The sequence below is a fragment of the Cherax quadricarinatus genome, chromosome 62 (genome assembly GCF_038502225.1).
Source record: "Cherax quadricarinatus isolate ZL_2023a chromosome 62, ASM3850222v1, whole genome shotgun sequence".
Lineage (NCBI taxonomy): Eukaryota > Metazoa > Arthropoda > Malacostraca > Decapoda > Parastacidae > Cherax > Cherax quadricarinatus.
In genome coordinates this window covers 6,811,836-6,829,465 of record NC_091353.1, presented here as the reverse complement: position 1 = coordinate 6,829,465, position 17,630 = coordinate 6,811,836, and the positions used below count along the sequence as shown (strand labels likewise).

General features: G+C 41.6%; 1 protein-coding gene across 1 annotated transcript in view; it reads left to right on the top strand.

Annotated features, from left to right (window-relative positions):
• LOC128687102 (integrin alpha-PS2) overlaps positions 1-17,630 on the top strand; it is a 262,985-nt gene that overhangs the window by 41,862 nt on the left and 203,493 nt on the right. Inside the window, exons 2-3 of the mRNA XM_070098361.1 lie at positions 7,273-7,394; positions 9,080-9,174. Coding sequence (XP_069954462.1) covers positions 7,273-7,394; positions 9,080-9,174 — 217 coding nt within the window. The remainder of the gene's footprint in view (positions 1-7,272; positions 7,395-9,079; positions 9,175-17,630) is intronic.

Genomic DNA, 17,630 nt, shown 5'->3' with positions numbered 1-17,630 from the left:
TGGCCTCCAGTGTCGTCAGGCCGATTTCTCTCAACCTTTCTTCGTAGGACAATCCCCGTAGCTCTGGGACTAGTCTTGTTGCAAACCTTTGCACTTTCTCTAATTTCTTGACGTGCTTGACTAGGTGTGGATTCCAAACTGGTGCTGCATACTCCAGTATGGGCCTGACGTAAATGGTATACAGAGTCTTGAACGAATCCTTACTGAGGTATCGGAACGCTATCCGTAGGTTTGCCAGGCACCCGTATGCTGCAGCAGTTAAAAAACCATACCCCCGGCCGGGATTGAACCCGCGGTCATAGAGTCTCAAAACTCCAGCCCGTCGCGTTAGCCACTAGACCAGCTAGCCACAGTAAGATTCATCCAACTAGGTATATTTCTACACCATAGGAAGGTTAGCACAGGCACCACTGTGACCACAAATGCAAGTTTTTACAGACGAATCTCCAGCTAGCGTGGCCGTGACGAACTCTAGCTCAAGTCCCTTCACTGCCGTCAACATGAACTTGAGCTAGAGTTCGTCACGGCCACGCTAGCTGGAGATTCGTCTGTAAAAACTTGCATTTGTGGTCACAGTGGTGCCTGTGCTAACCTTCCTATGGTGTAGAAATATACCTAGTTGGACGAATCTTATTGTGGCTAGCTGGTCTAGTGGCTAACGCGACGGGCTGGAGTTTTGAGACTCCATGACCGCGGGTTCAATCCCGGCCGGGGGTATGGTTTGTTTGAAATCGTGTCATTACGATTTCTTGAGTCATGCTGCAGCAGTTATCTGATTGATGTGCGCCTCAGGAGATATGCTCGGTGTTATACTCACCCCCAGATCTTTTTCCTTGAGTGAGGTTTGCAGACTTTGGCCATCTAAACTATACTGTGTCTGCGGTCTTCTTTGCCCTTCCCCAATCTTCATGACTTTGCATTTGGCGGGGTTAAACTCAAGGAGCCAGTTGCTGGACCAGGCTTGTAGCCTGTCCAGGTCTCTTTGTAGTCCTGCCTGATCCTCATCCGATTTGATTCTTCTCATTAACTTCACATCGTCCGCAAACAAGGACACTTCTGAGTCTATCCCTTCCGTTATGTCATGTGTGTGTGTGTGTGTGTGTGTGTGTGTGTGTGTGTGTGTGTGTGTGTGTGTGTGTGTTTTGTGTGTATGGATGTGTTGTGTATGCGTCAGTGTAAGGAAGTTCTAGCCATCACGCGAAACCTCAAGTCTACATTAATGCCTCTAAAACTACCACAATCACCACAAACTACCACAATCAATGCAACTACTACTACTAACATTGTGCAAGAGAGAGGACAGAGAGAGAGAGAGAGAGAGAGAGAGAGAGAGAGAGAGAGAGAGAGAGAGAGAGAGAGAGAGAGAGAGAGGCGTGAAGGAGTGTGGCTGCCAGTGTAAACAACTGGAGTAGACACGTGACCTTCTGCTCTCCATCTTGCTAATCCGGACTCCATCTTACTAATCCGGATTCCATCTTGCTAATCCGAAATCCACCACCTCGCTAACCCGGTCTTCACCTCGGAGTTGCTAGATACTTGATGTCAGAAACTGTGCAGCAGTACTCAGGCAAGGAGAAACAGACAGACAGACACAGTGAAAGAGAGGCAGCCTTGTGTTTGTGTGAGTGTGTGTGTGTGTGTGTGGTGTGTGTGGTGTGTGTGGTGTGTGTGTGTGTGTGGTGTGTGTGTGGTGTGTGTGGTGTGTGTGTGTGTGTGGTGTGTGTGGTGTGTGTGTGTGTGTGTGTGTGTGTGTGTGTGTGTGTGTGTGTGTGTGTGTGTGTGTGTGTGTGTGTGTGTGTGTGTGTGTGTGTGTGTGTGTGTGTGTGTGTGTGTGTGTGTGTGTGTGTGTGTGTGTGTGTGTGTGTGTGTGTGTGTGTGTGTGTGTGTGTGTGTGTGTGTGTGTGTGTGTGTGTGTGTGTGTGTGTGTGTGTGTGTGTGTGTGTGTGTGTGTGTGTGTGTGTGTGTGTGTGTGTGTGTGTGTGTGTGTGTGTGTGTGTGTGTGTGTGTGTGTGTGTGTGTGTGTGTGTGTGTGTGTATGTGTATGTATGTGTATGTGTGTGTGTGTGTGTGTGTGTGTGTGTGTGTGTGTGTGTGTGTGTGTTTGTGTGTGTGTGTAGAAACAGTTAAGAAATAATGTCAGTGGTAACGTGACGAGCCTGGCCCAAGGCCGGGCTCCGGGAGAAGTCTAGAACTCATCAGTGACAATATTTACACCTCTTTTGTTCCATGGCCTGGAGAAGTAAGAGTAGAAAGAGTGAAACATGATAATATACACATGGAAGATACTGGCGGTCCTAGTCGCAGATCTGCTCACTGCCATAATAACGTACTGGAGGGAGAGATGTGAGAGGAAGTGCAAAATAACATCAATTATAAGGAGGGACACCATGGGCATAATACCAGAACAATGTGTCAACATCCTGGTATCTGCAGGTATCGGAAACATTACTGGAACCATGGTAGAGAAGTCTTCGAAAGAACACAGGATCACTACCTCCACAGTGTGCTAGATCAACCAGTTTTAGTGGGACTCCACCTTGGTAACCCGGACTCCATCTTGCTAATTCGGACTACACTTCACTCTTCCCAATTCCAGCTCACTGGTGATTAGCCCGTCATGTTGATGGTGGTTGAGGTACTCAGCAAATGAGGTGGTTGGCGGTGGTATGTTGGTCATGCAAATTTCTTGACGTGGGCCTTAGTTGATGACCCGTCCAGGTGTTTAGCAGCCACTGGTGTACCTAGGCTAGATTTTGGTTCATATAGTCCACCAGGAAGCTTAGTTTGGGACCGGGCTGCGGAAGGGGGGGGGCGTTGACCCAGGAAAACGTCCTTTAGGCACCCTTCAAGAGCTAGCCTAGCACTTGCAATTAGGTTAGGTCGTGGAGTTATAGCCTAGCTTAATTACTCCAAGCACTAAATTAATTGTTGAGAACTAGACTAGTGACTAGACTAGCTCTTAGGTCGTGGAGTGATAGCCTAGTTTAATTACTCCAGGCACTAAATTGTTAAGAACTAGACTAGTGACCTAGGCAAGCCTAGCTCTTAAAATTAGGCTAGGTCGTGGAGTGAGTATCCTAGCCTGATCACTCCATGTGGAAAAATACACTTATGTACAGTTCAGACAAGTGAAGTACCAGCAGTAGCAACACTCATAGCAAGAGGCATTCTTGAGCTTTCCCAGCGCTCGGGCCTCAGCCCAAAGCTGGGGTGCGACTCCAAAAGGATCCTGTAGTGCTTGCTGCCCATGCACCTCCTGACACCGTCTGCTGCTATTCAGCTGCCACACCCTTCGAGCCCAGTGTGAGCGGGGTTTGGGGCCCTTCAGTCCTGATACAGAGATAACTGAGAAACGAGTATATATAGTGGCAGGAATCAAGACACAGCACTAATGGACGTTGCTAAGAGACCATTTTTTTTTATAATTCATACACTAACCCAGGGTTCGACGAACTTTTTGTTGTATTATCCCAAAACAAATTTGTGTACAGCGAAATTACCCACTAGACTTGGAAGTCCCCAGAATCCGGAGAAGCAAAAGCAGCATTGCCAACTAAGAAATGGTCCCTACAAATTAGATTTTTAATTCTGTTAAACTACAAATTGTTTGAAAAAATGTAACTTTTTCGTAATCTGCCTCGTTTAATAAATATTTTTTTTGTGCAGTTTTATATATATGTTTATTGAGCCCTTGATTACCCCACGAGATTTTCATTTTTACCCCATTTGGGTAATTTACCTCAGTTCCCCGACCCATGCACTAACCTATTCATTACATTAAAGTTCCTTGATGTGGCTTCAACTACGTAATAGTCGATCTTTTTCTCTCTCAGATCGTAAAAGATGAATATTAATAAAAAAATTGTTATGAGGGAGTGAGGGAGGATTTATAAGATTATGGCTGTATACTGGAGGCTACCGTGTATGTAGCCTTCATACCTTGTAGCCCTGATACCTTGTAGCCCTGATACCTTGTAGCCCTGATACCTTGTAGCCCTGATACCTTGTAGCCCTGATACCTTGTAGCCCTGATACCTTGTAGCCCTGATACCTTGTAGCCCTGATACCTTGTAGCCCTGATACCTTGTAGCCCTGATACCTTGTAGCCCTGATACCTTGTAGCCCTGATACCTTGTAGCCCTGATACCTTGTAGCCCTGATACCTTGTAGCCCTGATACCTTGTAGCGCTGATACCTTGTAGCCCTGATACCTTGTAGCGCTGATACCTTGTAGCCCTGATACCTTGTAGCCCTGATACCTTGTAGCCCTGATACCTTGTAGCCCTGATACCGTGTAGCCCTGATACCTTGTAGCCCTGATACCTTGTAGCCCTGATACCTTGTAGCCCTGATACCTTGTAGCCCTGATACCTTGTAGCCCTGATACCTTGTAGCCCTGATACCTTGTAGCCCTGATACCTTGTAGCCCTGATACCTTGTAGCCCTGATACCTCGTAGCCCTGATACCTCGTAGCCCTGATACCTTGTAGCCCTGATACCTTGTAGCCCTGATACCTTGTAGCCCTGATACCTTGTAGCCCTGATACCTTGTAGCCCTGATACATTGTAGCCCTGATACATTGTAGCCCTGATACCTCGTAGCCCTGATACCTCGTAGCCCTGATACCTTGTAGCCCTGATACCTTGTAGCCCTGATACCTTGTAGCCCTGATACCTTGTAGCCCTGATACCTTGTAGCCCTGATACCTTGTAGCCCTGATACCTTGTAGCCCTGATACCTTGTAGCCCTGATACCTTGTAGCCCTGATACCTTGTAGCCCTGATACCTTGTAGCCCTGATACCTTGTAGCCCTGATACCTTGTAGCCCTGATACCTTGTAGCCCTGATACCTTGTAGCCCTGATACCTTGTAGCCCTGATACCTTGTAGCCCTGATACCTCGTAGCCCTGATACCTCGTAGCCCTGATACCTCGTAGCCCTGATACCTTGTAGCCCTGATACCTTGTAGCCCTGATACCTTGTAGCCCTGATACCTTGTAGCCCTGATACCTTGTAGCCCTGATACCTTGTAGCCCTGATACCTTGTAGCCCTGATACCTTGTAGCCCTGATACCTTGAATATAACATGTTTCTATATCTCGTGTATGTATATCATACGTAGTAAGGGGCGGATCTACTATGATTCGGTTTTTTGCTCAGTGCAGTCTTCAGGGTCCTAAAAATGTAGGTCCGCCGCTGTGTAGGTAGGCATGATATATATGCTTGCATGAGAAGGACTGGGATTGATTAGTACCTGGAGTTTTGAAGCTAATTCCTGGGAAGCTTTGGGAAAAGATTGGACAAGTGGGTGGGTGGGAATGGCTTGCCTATGGACACAAATGGACACAAGAGCTTGTCTATGGACACAAGAGCTTGTCTATGGACACAAGAGCTTGTCTATGGACACAAGAGCTTGTCTATGGACACAAGAGTTTGTCTATGGACACAAGAGTTTGTCTATGGACACAAGAGCTTGTCTATGGACACAAGAGCTTGTCTATGGACACAAGAGTTTGTCTATGGACACAAGAGCTTGTCTATGGACACAAGAGTTTGTCTATGGACACAAGAGCTTGTCTATGGACACAAGAGTTTGTCTATGGACACAAGAGCTTGTCTATGGACACAAGAGCTTGTCTATGGACACAAGAGTTTGTCTATGGACACAAGAGCTTGTCTATGGACACAAGAGCTTGTCTATGGACACAAGAGTTTGTCTATGGACACTAGAGCTTGTCTATGGACACAAATGCAGCATTACACAATTCCTCTATTGACTACATTTCGCCCACACATTGAGCTTTATCAAGTCACAAGCAGATCTGTTTGTGAGTTGATAAGTCCCACTGTGTGGGCGAAACGTTGTCAATAAATGATCGTACAATGCTTCATTTGTCTTTATTTTATCATTTATCCCCAACTACTTGCCTAATCTGGGCCAGTACGCCTTCTGCAGTGTCCCTAATCCACTCTTATGTATATGTTTGGCTCGCAACACAATTGTTCTCAAAGATTTGTTAAGTTATACCGTGAATTAAGGAGAGACCTGGACTTCACCTTACTAAAGAAGATTAATCAAATGCGGTAGTAATTATCGACAAGTTAGATTATAGTGGGAAATGAACGTGATATTAGGATACAGGGAAACTCAGGCGCCTCTTTAAGACTCCCCACTACGTAATTGAACTCCAGGCTGCTGCGCCACTAACCATCTCAGCTTCACGCAAAAACACTCGTGAACTCCAGGCTGCTGCGCCACTAACCATCTCAGCTTCACGCAAAAACACTCGTGAACTCCAGGCTGCTGCGCCACTAACCACCTCAGCTTCCCACAGAAACACTCGTGAACTCCAGGCTGCTGCGCCACTAACCATCTCAGCTTCACACAGAAAAACTCGTGACTTTTGAGAAGTGTATATCGCAAGAACCAAAGGGAAGAAATATGTCAGTCAGCTCCTGGTACTTGAGAGGAGAGCTGGTAACCTCTACCCTCCCCCGTCCTGCTTCTCACTGCTTAGTAATTATCTATTTGTAACTAGAGGAGGAGAGCTGTACCTTTGGTGTCCTGTCTTCAGTACTGAAGACGGGACACCAGATATATATATATATATATATATATATATATATATATATATATATATATATATATATATATATATATATATATATATATATATATATATATATATATATATATATATATATATGTTGTGCCGAATAGGTAAAGCTTGCTATTTTGGCTTAAATAGCAATGCTCTTCTTGCCGAGTAAGGCAAGCTAAAATTTGTGTATGCAATAATTTCGCAAAAATCATTCTGAACGTAACGGAAAAAAAGTATATTTCATTGTGTTTGTTTATTATTAAATTATTGTAAACTTATCTAAAATATATTTAGTTGGATTAGACTAAATTAAATTGAGCTTGCTATAATAAGGTCAGGTAAGTTTTCTAAGGTTCTTTTAGTACAAAATTATTAATTTTTATATTAACATAAATGAAAAAATATATCTTTAAAATTTATAAGAGAAAATTTTTAGAAAGGACTTAATTTTGAACGAATTCTTGCTAATTGACCATTATATATATATACGTATATATATATATATATAAATATATATATATATATATATATATATATATATATATATATATATATATATATATATATATATATATATATATATATATATATATATATATATTATAAAATAGTAATAGTAATGACAGCTGCTTCTACTGGTAATGCTTATTGACATTGTACGTGTTACAGGGTGTTGGTAGGGGCGCCGGAAGCTCAGACGTCACAGCCGGAAGTATGGCAGGGCGGGGCAGTGTACCGGTGTCATCCTGCAGTGTCCGGGAGCTGTGAACCCGTCCCCTTTGACCTCACTGGTTAGTGTGACCTCTTCACGTCTGACACCTTATTTTTTTATTTATCCCACTAAGAACGAGGTAATAGGTTAGATAAGGTTTGTCAGGAAACAGAACAAGTGTTTCCTGACGCTGGTCTTCAGGTTAGGTTAGATAAGGTTTGTCAGGAAACAGGACAAGTGTTTCCTGACACTGGTCTTCAGGTTAGGTTAGGTAAGGTTTGTCAGGAAACAGGACAAGTGTTTCCTGACGCTGGTCTTCAGGTTAGGTTAGGTAATGTTTGTCAGGAAACAGGACAAGTGTTTCCTGACGCTGGTCTTCAGGTTAGGTTAGATAAGGTTTGTCAGGAAACAGGACAAGTGTTTCCTGACGCTGGTCTTCAGGTTAGGTTAGGTAAGGTTTGTCAGGAAACAGAACAAGTGTTTCCTGACGCTGGTCTTCAGGTTAGGTTAGATAAGGTTTGTCAGGAAACAGAACAAGTGTTTCCTGACGCTGGTCTTCAGGTTAGGTTAGGTAAGGTTTGTCAGGAAACAGAACAAGTGTTTCCTGACGCTGGTCTTCAGGTTAGGTTAGGTAAAGTTTGTCAGGAAACATGACAAGTGTTTCCTGACGCTGGTCTTCAGGTTAGGTTAGATAAGGTTTGTCAGGAAACAGAACAAGTGTTTCCTGACGCTGGTCTTCAGGTTAGGTTAGGTAAGGTTTGTCAGGAAACAGAACAAGTGTTTCCTGACGCTGGTCTTCAGGTTAGGTTAGGTAAGGTTTGTCAGGAAACATGACAAGTGTTTCCTGACGCTGGTCTTCAGGTTAGGTTAGGTAAGGTTTGTCAGGAAACATGACAAGTGTTTCCTGACGCTGGTCTTCAGGTTAGGTTAGGTAAAGTTTGTCAGGAAACAGGACAAGTGTTTCCTGACGCTGGTCTTCAGGTTAGGTTAGGTAATGTTTGTCAGGAAACAGGACAAGTGTTTCCTGACGCTGGTCTTCAGGTTAGGTTAGATAAGGTTTGTCAGGAAACAGGACAAGTGTTTCCTGACGCTGGTCTTCAGGTTAGGTTAGGTAAGGTTTGTCAGGAAACAGAACAAGTGTTTCCTGACGCTGGTCTTCAGGTTAGGTTAGATAAGGTTTGTCAGGAAACAGAACAAGTGTTTCCTGACGCTGGTCTTCAGGTTAGGTTAGGTAAGGTTTGTCAGGAAACAGAACAAGTGTTTCCTGACGCTGGTCTTCAGGTTAGGTTAGGTAAAGTTTGTCAGGAAACATGACAAGTGTTTCCTGACGCTGGTCTTCAGGTTAGGTTAGATAAGGTTTGTCAGGAAACAGAACAAGTGTTTCCTGACGCTGGTCTTCAGGTTAGGTTAGGTAAGGTTTGTCAGGAAACAGAACAAGTGTTTCCTGACGCTGGTCTTCAGGTTAGGTTAGGTAAGGTTTGTCAGGAAACATGACAAGTGTTTCCTGACGCTGGTCTTCAGGTTAGGTTAGGTAAGGTTTGTCAGGAAACATGACAAGTGTTTCCTGACGCTGGTCTTCAGGTTAGGTTAGGTAAAGTTTGTCAGGAAACAGGACAAGTGTTTCCTGACGCTGGTCTTAGTCATATGATGACGCACAGCTAGAGTTCTTGGTCATCTGACCGAGACCTTCTACTGGCTTACCACTCCACTTAAAAATTAAGATTATATAGTTCTAACCCTAGTTCTCTTCCTCCTGGTTGACAGGTAACCACTACGATAACGATAACGGACAACAGATGGATAACAAGAGTATGCAGTGGTTCGGTGCCTCACTGGCCAGCCAGAGCGGCGTTATTGTGGTGAGTAACGTACCAGTTATACACGCTAAACACACTAATATACCGTGTGTTCACTGTATAATTGGAGTGTGTTCCGGGGGTCAATGCCCCCGAGGTCCGGTCCATTACTAGGCCTCGGGGGTCAACGCCCCCGAAGTCCGGTCCATTACTAGGCCTCGGGGGTCAACGCCCCCGAGGTCTGGTCCATTACAAGGCCTCGGGATTTAGAGTTTATGTATAGTAATTCACTATATACAGTAATACACCTTTTATACACAATATTTTAGCATTTATACACAGTAATCCAGCATTTATACAGCGACTTTTAGGGAGTAATCCATGATTTTGTAGAGTAATCCATGATTTGTGGAGAGTAATCCGTGATTTGTGGAGAGTAATCCATGATTTTGTAGAGTAAACCATGATTTGTGGAGAGTAATCCATAATTTGTGGAGAGTAATCCATGATTTGTGGAGAGTAATCCATGATTTGTGGAGAGTAATCCATGATTTTGTAGAGTAATCCATGATTTGTGGAGAGTAATCCATGATTTGTGGAGAGTAATCCATGATTTGTAGAGAGTAATCCATGATTTGAAGAGAGTAATCCATGATTTGTAGAGAGTAATCCATGATTTGTTGAGAGTAATCCATGATTTGTAGAGAGTAATCCATGATTTGTAGAGAGTAATCCATGATTTGTAGAGAGTAATCCATGATTTGTTGAGAGTAATCCATGATTTGAAGAGAGTAATCCATGATTTGTAGAGGATAATCCATGAGCCGAGTGCGCTACCAATCGAGCTACGGGACAGTATATACTACACATGTAATACGGTTGACATTGTGTGACCCCTTACGACTTTACCGCTTACCATTAGATGTGTTAATAGCGGGTTGAGGGAGTTGGTTGCTGGAGTGATGGTGGTTGTTGGAATAGTGATGGTGGTTGTTGGAGTAGTGATGGTGGTTGTTGGAGTAGTGATGGTGGTTGTTGTAGTAGTGATGGTGGTTGTTGTAGTAGTGATGGTGGCTGTTGGAGTAGTGATGGTGGTTGTTGTAGTGATGGTGGTTGTTGTAGTGATGGTTGTAGTAGTGATGGTTGTTGTAGTAGCGATGGTGGTTGTTGTAGTGATGGTGGTTGCAGTAGTGATGGTTGTTGTAGTGATGATTGTTGTAGTAGTGACAGTGGCTGTTGGAGTAGTGATGGTGGTTGTTGTAGTGATGGTGGTTGTTGTAGTGATGGTGGTTGTTGTAGTGATGGTTGTAGTAGTGATGGTTGTTGTAGTAGCGATGGTTGTTGTAGTGATGGTGGTTGTTGTAGTGATGGTTGTAGTAGTGATGGTTGTTGTAGTAGCGATGGTGGTTGTTGTAGTGATGGTGGTTGCAGTAGTGATGGTTGTAGTAGTGATGGTGGTTGTAGTAGCGATGGTGGTTGTTGTAGTGATGGTGGTTGCAGTAGTGATGGTTGTAGTAGTGATGGTTGTTGTAGTAGCGATGGTGGTTGTTGTAGTGATGGTTGTTGCAGTAGTGATGGTTGTTGTAGTGATAGTGGTTGTTGTAGTGATGGTTGTAGTAGTGATGGTTGTTGTAGTGATGGTGGTTGTTGTAGTGATGGTGGTTGTAATGATGGTGGTTGTTGTAGTGATGGTTGTAGTAGTGATGGTTGTTGTAGTGATGGTTGTTGTAGTGATGGTGGTGGTTGTTGTAGTGATGGTTGTTGTAGTGATGATTGTTGTAGTGATGGTGGTTGTAGTGGTTGTAGTGATGGTGGTTCTTGTGATGGTGGTGGTTGTAGTAGTGATGGTTGTTGTAGCGATGGTTGTTGTTGTAGTGATGGTGGTGGTTGTAGTGATGATGGTTCTTGTAGTGATGGTGGTTGTTGTTGTAATGGTGGTTGTAGTAGTGATGGTGATTGTTGTAGTAGTGATGGTGGTTGTTGTAGTGATGGTGGTGGTTGTAGTAGTATGGTGGTGGTTGTAGTAGTGATGGTTGTTGTAGTGTTGGTTGTTATAGTGATGGTGGTGGTTGTTGTAGTAGCGATGGTGGTTGTTGTAGTAGTGATGGTGGTTGTTGTTGTGATGGTGGTTGTAGTAGTGATGGTGATTGTTGTAGTAGTGATGGTGGTTGTTGTAGTGATGGTGGTTATTGTATTGTTGTAGTGATGGTGATTGTTGTAGTAGTGATGGTTGTTGTAGTGTTGGTTGTTATAGTGATGGTGGTGGTTGTTGTAGTAGCGATGGTGGTTGTTGTAGTAGTGATGGTGGTTGTTGTTGTGATGGTGGTTGTAGTAGTGATGGTGGTTCTTGTAATAGTGATGGTGGTTCTTGTAGTGATGGTGGTTGTTGTAGTAGTGATGGTTGTTGTAGTGATGGTGGTGGTTGTAGTAGTGATGGTTGTTGTAGTGATGGTGGTTATTGTATTGTTGTAGTGATGGTGATTGTTGTAGTAGTGATGGTTGTTGTAGTGATGGTGGTGGTTGTAGTAGTGATGGTTGTTGTAGTGATGGTGGTTATTGTATTGTTGTAGTGATGGTGATTGTTGTAGTAGTGATGGTTGTTGTAGTGATGGTGGTGGTTGTAGTAGTGATGGTTGTTGTAGTGATGGTGGTGGTTGTAGTAGTGATGGTGGTGGTTGTAGTAGTGATGGTTGTTGTAGTGATGGTGGTGGTTGTAGTAGTGATGGTTGTTGTAGTGATGGTGGTTATTGTATTGTTGTAGTGATGGTGGTTGTTGTAGTAGTGATGGTTGTTGTAGTGATGGTGGTTATTGTATTGTTGTAGTGATGGTGATTGTTGTAGTAGTGATGGTGGTTGTTGTAGTAGTGATGGTGGTTGTAGTGATGGTGGTTATTGTATTGTTGTAGTGATGGTGATTGTTGTAGTAGTGATGGTGGTTGTTGTAGTAGTGATGGTTGTTGTAGTGATGGTGGTTGTTGTAGTTGTGATAGTGATTGTTGTAGTGATGGTGGTGGTTGTAGTAGTGATGGTTGTTGTTGTAGTGATGGTTGATGGAGTAGTGATGGTGGTTGATGAAGTAGTGATGGAGAAGTGTATCCACACTACATGTACACTGATAGGTATGTACCTCTCAGTGTATATATACACTGAGATATACACTTGTCAGCGTATATACACTGAGAGATATACACTTCTCAGTGTATATACAAAGGTATACACACGTGTTGACGTGGATAAGTTAGAGTGTATTAATGTAGCCAGCTGCAGGTTAATGACGTGGATAAGTTAGAGTGTATTAATGTAGCCAGCTGCAGGTTAATGACGTGGATAAGTTAGAGTGTATTAATGTAGCCAGCTGCAGGTTAATGACGTGGATAAGTTAGAGTGTATTAATGTAGCCAGCTGCAGGTTAATGACGTGGATAAGTTAGAGTGTATTAATGTAGCCAGCTGCAGGTTAATGACGTGGATAAGTTAGAGTGTATTAATGTAGCCAGCTGCAGGTTAACTACCCGGGAGAAAGAGACCACAGTCCTCCAGTCTTGGTAATTACTTTATCAAATGAATGATGATGTTGTGGAGTCGTTCAAGGTTATTTCTTACCTCCCTCTTTATCTTTCCTTGTTTGGTGTTTTTGTCTGTATGTGTTGGAATATTTGTGTGTGTGTGCGTGGTCACCTGTTCGTGGTTGCAAGGGTCGAGTCACGGCTCCTGGTCCCTCTTCGCTGGTCGATACTTGTGTATGTGTGTTCCTGTGAAGACATCTCCTCCTCCTCCAAAGTATTTTTTTTTATTTTATTATTTTATGTTATTATTATCTAAATTATTATAATTATTTTTTATTAACACATCGGTCGTGTCCCACCAAGGCAGGGGGACCCGAAAAAGAAAAACTTTCACCATCATTCACTCCATCACTGTCTTGCCAGAAGAGTCCTTTACACTACAGTTTTTAAACTGCAACATTAACACCCCTCCTTCAGAGTGCAGGCACTGTACTTCCCATCTCCAGGACTCAAGTCCGGCCTACCGGTTTCCCTGAATCCCTTCATAAATGTTACCTTACACTCCTACAGCACATCGTCTTAAAAACCATTTGTCTCCATTCACTCCTATCAAATACGCTCACGCATGCTTGCTGGAAGTCCAAGCCCCTCGCACACAAAACCTCCTTCACCCCCTACCTCCAACATTTCCTAGGCTGACCCCTACCCCGCCTTCCCTCCACAGATTTATACACTCTCGAAGTCATTCTATTTTGTTCCATTCTCTATACATGTCCGAACCACCTCAACAACCCTTCCTCAGCCGTCTGCGTAATAGTTCTGGTAACCCCACACCTTCTCCTAATTTCCAAACTAGGAATTCTCAGCATTATATTCAAATCACACATGACATCACTGCCTCCAGCCTTCTCCTCGTTGCAACATTCACCACCCATCCTTCACACGTATATAAGAGTGTTGGTATAACACTACTCTCATACATTCACCTCTTTGCTTCCACGGACAAAGTTCTTTGTCCATTCATTATTATAGTTATTATCTATATCATTATTATTTTATTATGTATATTATTGTTGTCTACATCATAATTATCTTTATTATTTATATATATATATATATATATATATATATATATATATATATATATATATATATATATATATATATATATATATATATATATATATATATATATATGTCGTGCCGAATAGGCAGAACTTGCGATCTTGGCTTAAATATCAACGCTCATCTTGCCATATAGGACAAGTGAAAATTTGTGTATGTAATAATTTCGCCAAAATCATTCTGAACCTAACGAAAAACATATATTTCACTGTGTTTGTTTAGTATTAAATTATTGTAAATAAATCTAAAATATATTTGGTTGGGTTAGGCTAAAATAAATTGTTCTTGTTATAATAAGGTTAGGTAAGTTTTCTAAGATTCTTTTGGTGCAAAATTAAAATTTTTTACATTAACATTAATGAAAAAAAATATATCTTTAAACGTATAAGAGAAAATTTCAGAAAGGACTTAATTTTAAATGAGTTCTTGCTAATTGACCAGTTTTACATATTCGGCACGACATATATATATATATATATATATATATATATATATATATATATATATATATATATATATATATATATATATATATCAGTACCAACACTGCGACTAGCCAAGGACTCGAACCCATTCTGCTTTGGCCTGCCTCATGGTGGGCGAAAACTCATGACGCCCTAATCCACTGGACCATACAATCCTTAACAGCAGCGTATCCAGCGGAACTGGATGCTGTACTCGCTACTCAAGGACACACGATGGTGTGGATGACTCGTTGTACTAGTACACCAAACAGGGACTAGAATGAAATTAGCCTGGAGTCATCCACACCAACGTATGTCCTTGGGTATCGAGTACAACATCCACTTCCGCTGGATGCGTTACAATTAAGGATCGTATGGTCCAGTGGATTAAGGCGTCACAAGTTTTCGCCCACCATGAGGCAGGCCAATGCAGCATGGGCTCGAGTCCTTGGCTAGTCGCAGTGTTGTTATTGATCAATACCACTCGTTCGTGGTCACAATAATATACATATACGTATATATATATATATATATATATATATATATATATATATATATATATATATATATATATATATATATATATATATATATATATATATATATATATATATATATATATATATATATATATATATATATATATATGTCGTGCCGAATACGTAAAACTGGTCAATTAGGAATAACTCATTTAAAATTATGTCCTTTCTGAAATTTTCTCTTATACGTTTAAAGATATATTTTTTTTCATTAGTGATAATGTAAAAATCTATAATTTTGCACCAAAAGGAACTTAGAAAACTTACCTAACCTTATTATAACAAGAACAATTTATTTTAGCCTAACCCAACTAAATATATTTTAGATTTGTTTACAATAATTTAATACTAACCAAACACAGTGAAATATATTTTTTTTCGTTAGGTTAAGAATGATTTTGGCGAAATTATTCCATACACAAATTTTCACTTGTCCTATATAGCAAGATCAGCGTTGCTATTTAAGCCAAGATAGCAAGTTCTGCCTATTCGGCACGACATATATATATATATATATATATATATATATATATATATATATATATATATATATATATATATATATATATATATATATATATATATAGAGAGAGAGAGAGAGAGAGAGAGAGAGAGAGATAGAGAGAGTGAACCAGTAAGAGAGTGAGCCAGTAAGAGAGTGAGGGGTAAGAGTGAGCCAGTAAGAGAGTGAGGGGTAAGAGAGTGAGCCAGTAAGTGAGTGAGCCAGTAAGAGAGTGAGAGGTAAGAGAGTGAGCCAGTAAGAGAGTGAGGGGTAAGACAGTGAGCCAGTAAGAGAGAGAACCAGTAAGAGAGTGAGCCAGTAATAGAGTGAGCCAGTAAGAGAGTGAGGGGTAAGAGAGTGAGCCAGTAAGAGAGTGAGGGGTAAAAGAGTGAGACAGTAAGAGAGTGAGCCAGTAAGAGAGTGAACTAGTAAGAGAGTGAGCCAGTAAGAGAGTGAGCCGGTGAGAAAGTGAGGGGTATGAGAGTGAGCCAGTAAGAGAGTGAAGGGTAAGAGAGTGAGCCAGTAAGAGAGAGAGCCAGTAAGAGAGTGAGGGGTAAGAGTGAGCCAGTTAGAAAGTGAACCAGTAAGAGAGTGAACCAGTAAGAGAGAGAGCCAGTAAGAGAGTGAACCATTAAGAGAGAGAGAGAGCCAGTAAGAAAATGAGGGATAAGAGAGTGAGCCAGTAAGAAAGTGAGAGGGTAAGTGAGTGAGGGATAAGAGAGAGAGCCAGTAAGAAAGTGAGAGGGTAAGAGAGTGAGCCAGTAAGAGAGAGAGCCAGTAAGAGTGTACGAAAGAAGAACAGAAAAGACACCTTATGTAAAATGTGTAAGGGGTGGGTGCATAATGGATGTATGTACAATTATAGCAACGGTGCCAGAATTCATTTTGTGTGTAACAAATGCACTTTGGCACAGTTACCCTTTAGCAGTGATGACATTGATTTACCTAATTTTAATACAAATGACCCATTGCCATATATTGATGATTATGATTGTTTTATGAAAACAGGCCTTCACTTTATTCATGTCAATGCAAGATCACTTCTTCCTAAATTGGCAGAGATTAGGATTCTAGCTAACAAAATTAGGGCGGCAGTTATAACCATCTCTGAATCTTGGTTGGATACGGTGACTGACGACGAGGTCAAAATAGAAGGTTACAATATAAAACGCTTAGATAGGAACAGAAAGGGTGGTGGAGTATGTGCCTACATTAGAAATGACTTAGCTTACAACCCAAGACCTGATTTAAATAACAATAAACTGGAGATTCTATGGTTTGAAGTGCTGCTTCCCAAGACCAAACCCATCTTAGTAGGAACTAGTTACCGCCCTCCTACCCAGGACCAGTTCTTAGAAGACTTTTCCAGAGTCTTGTCCGGACTTGAAAATAATTGCGAGACAATAATATTGGGAGACTTCAATATCTGTTTTCAGCAGCAAAATAACGGGCTATGCAAAAGGTATAAGCAAATTCTAGGTTTAAATAGTTACACTCAACTAATTAATACACCATCCCGGATCACCCAGTTCTCAGCCACCCTAATTGACCACATATTTTGTAACCGCTCTGAGAACATTAGTCAGTCAGGCGTCATTACCACAGGTCTTAGTGATCATTTCATCATTTACTGCACCACGAAAATCACTAGGGATAGGATAGGCCTACACAGGACAATAAAAATGAGGTCAACTAAAAACTACAGTAAAGAAACACTGGTAAATAGGCTACACAATTGTGACTGGACAGAGATAACAAGTTGCACGGACGTAAACGATGCCTGGGAAAAATTCAAAACAATGTTCACTACCATTCTTAATAATATTGCACCAGTTAAAGAGGTTAGGATTAAACGAAGAACTGAACCCTGGATGACTACTGAGATATTAGATAATATGAAATTCAGAGACCAGCTGCTAAAAAGATTTAAAGCAAACAGACAGGATATTGCAGCACTAAATGAATTCCAAAGGGTGAGGAACAAAGTACAGAGACTTATAAAAGGAGCAAAGACAAAGCACTATTGCTCAAAAATTGAAGAATATAAGCATAACCCCACAAAGCTATGGCAACAACTAAAACAGTTGGGGTATAGCCATAAGCCAGTAGATAGGTCTAACAAAGTACTATCGATAACGAGGTATGCCACGAAACATTTAAGGTGGCAAATTGTTTTAATTCCTTCTACACATCTGTTGCATCAACACTATTAAGTAAACTACCAGCTGCATCAAATACCTTTAACACAGACTCTGATAAGTTTCAAACATACTATACCAATAAAGGGGTAACCCCAAACAGTTGTCAACTAGTAAGTGTATCTCATGACTTTATTCAAAAAGAACTAAGCAGGTTAAACCCAACTAAGAGCACAGGCCCTGATA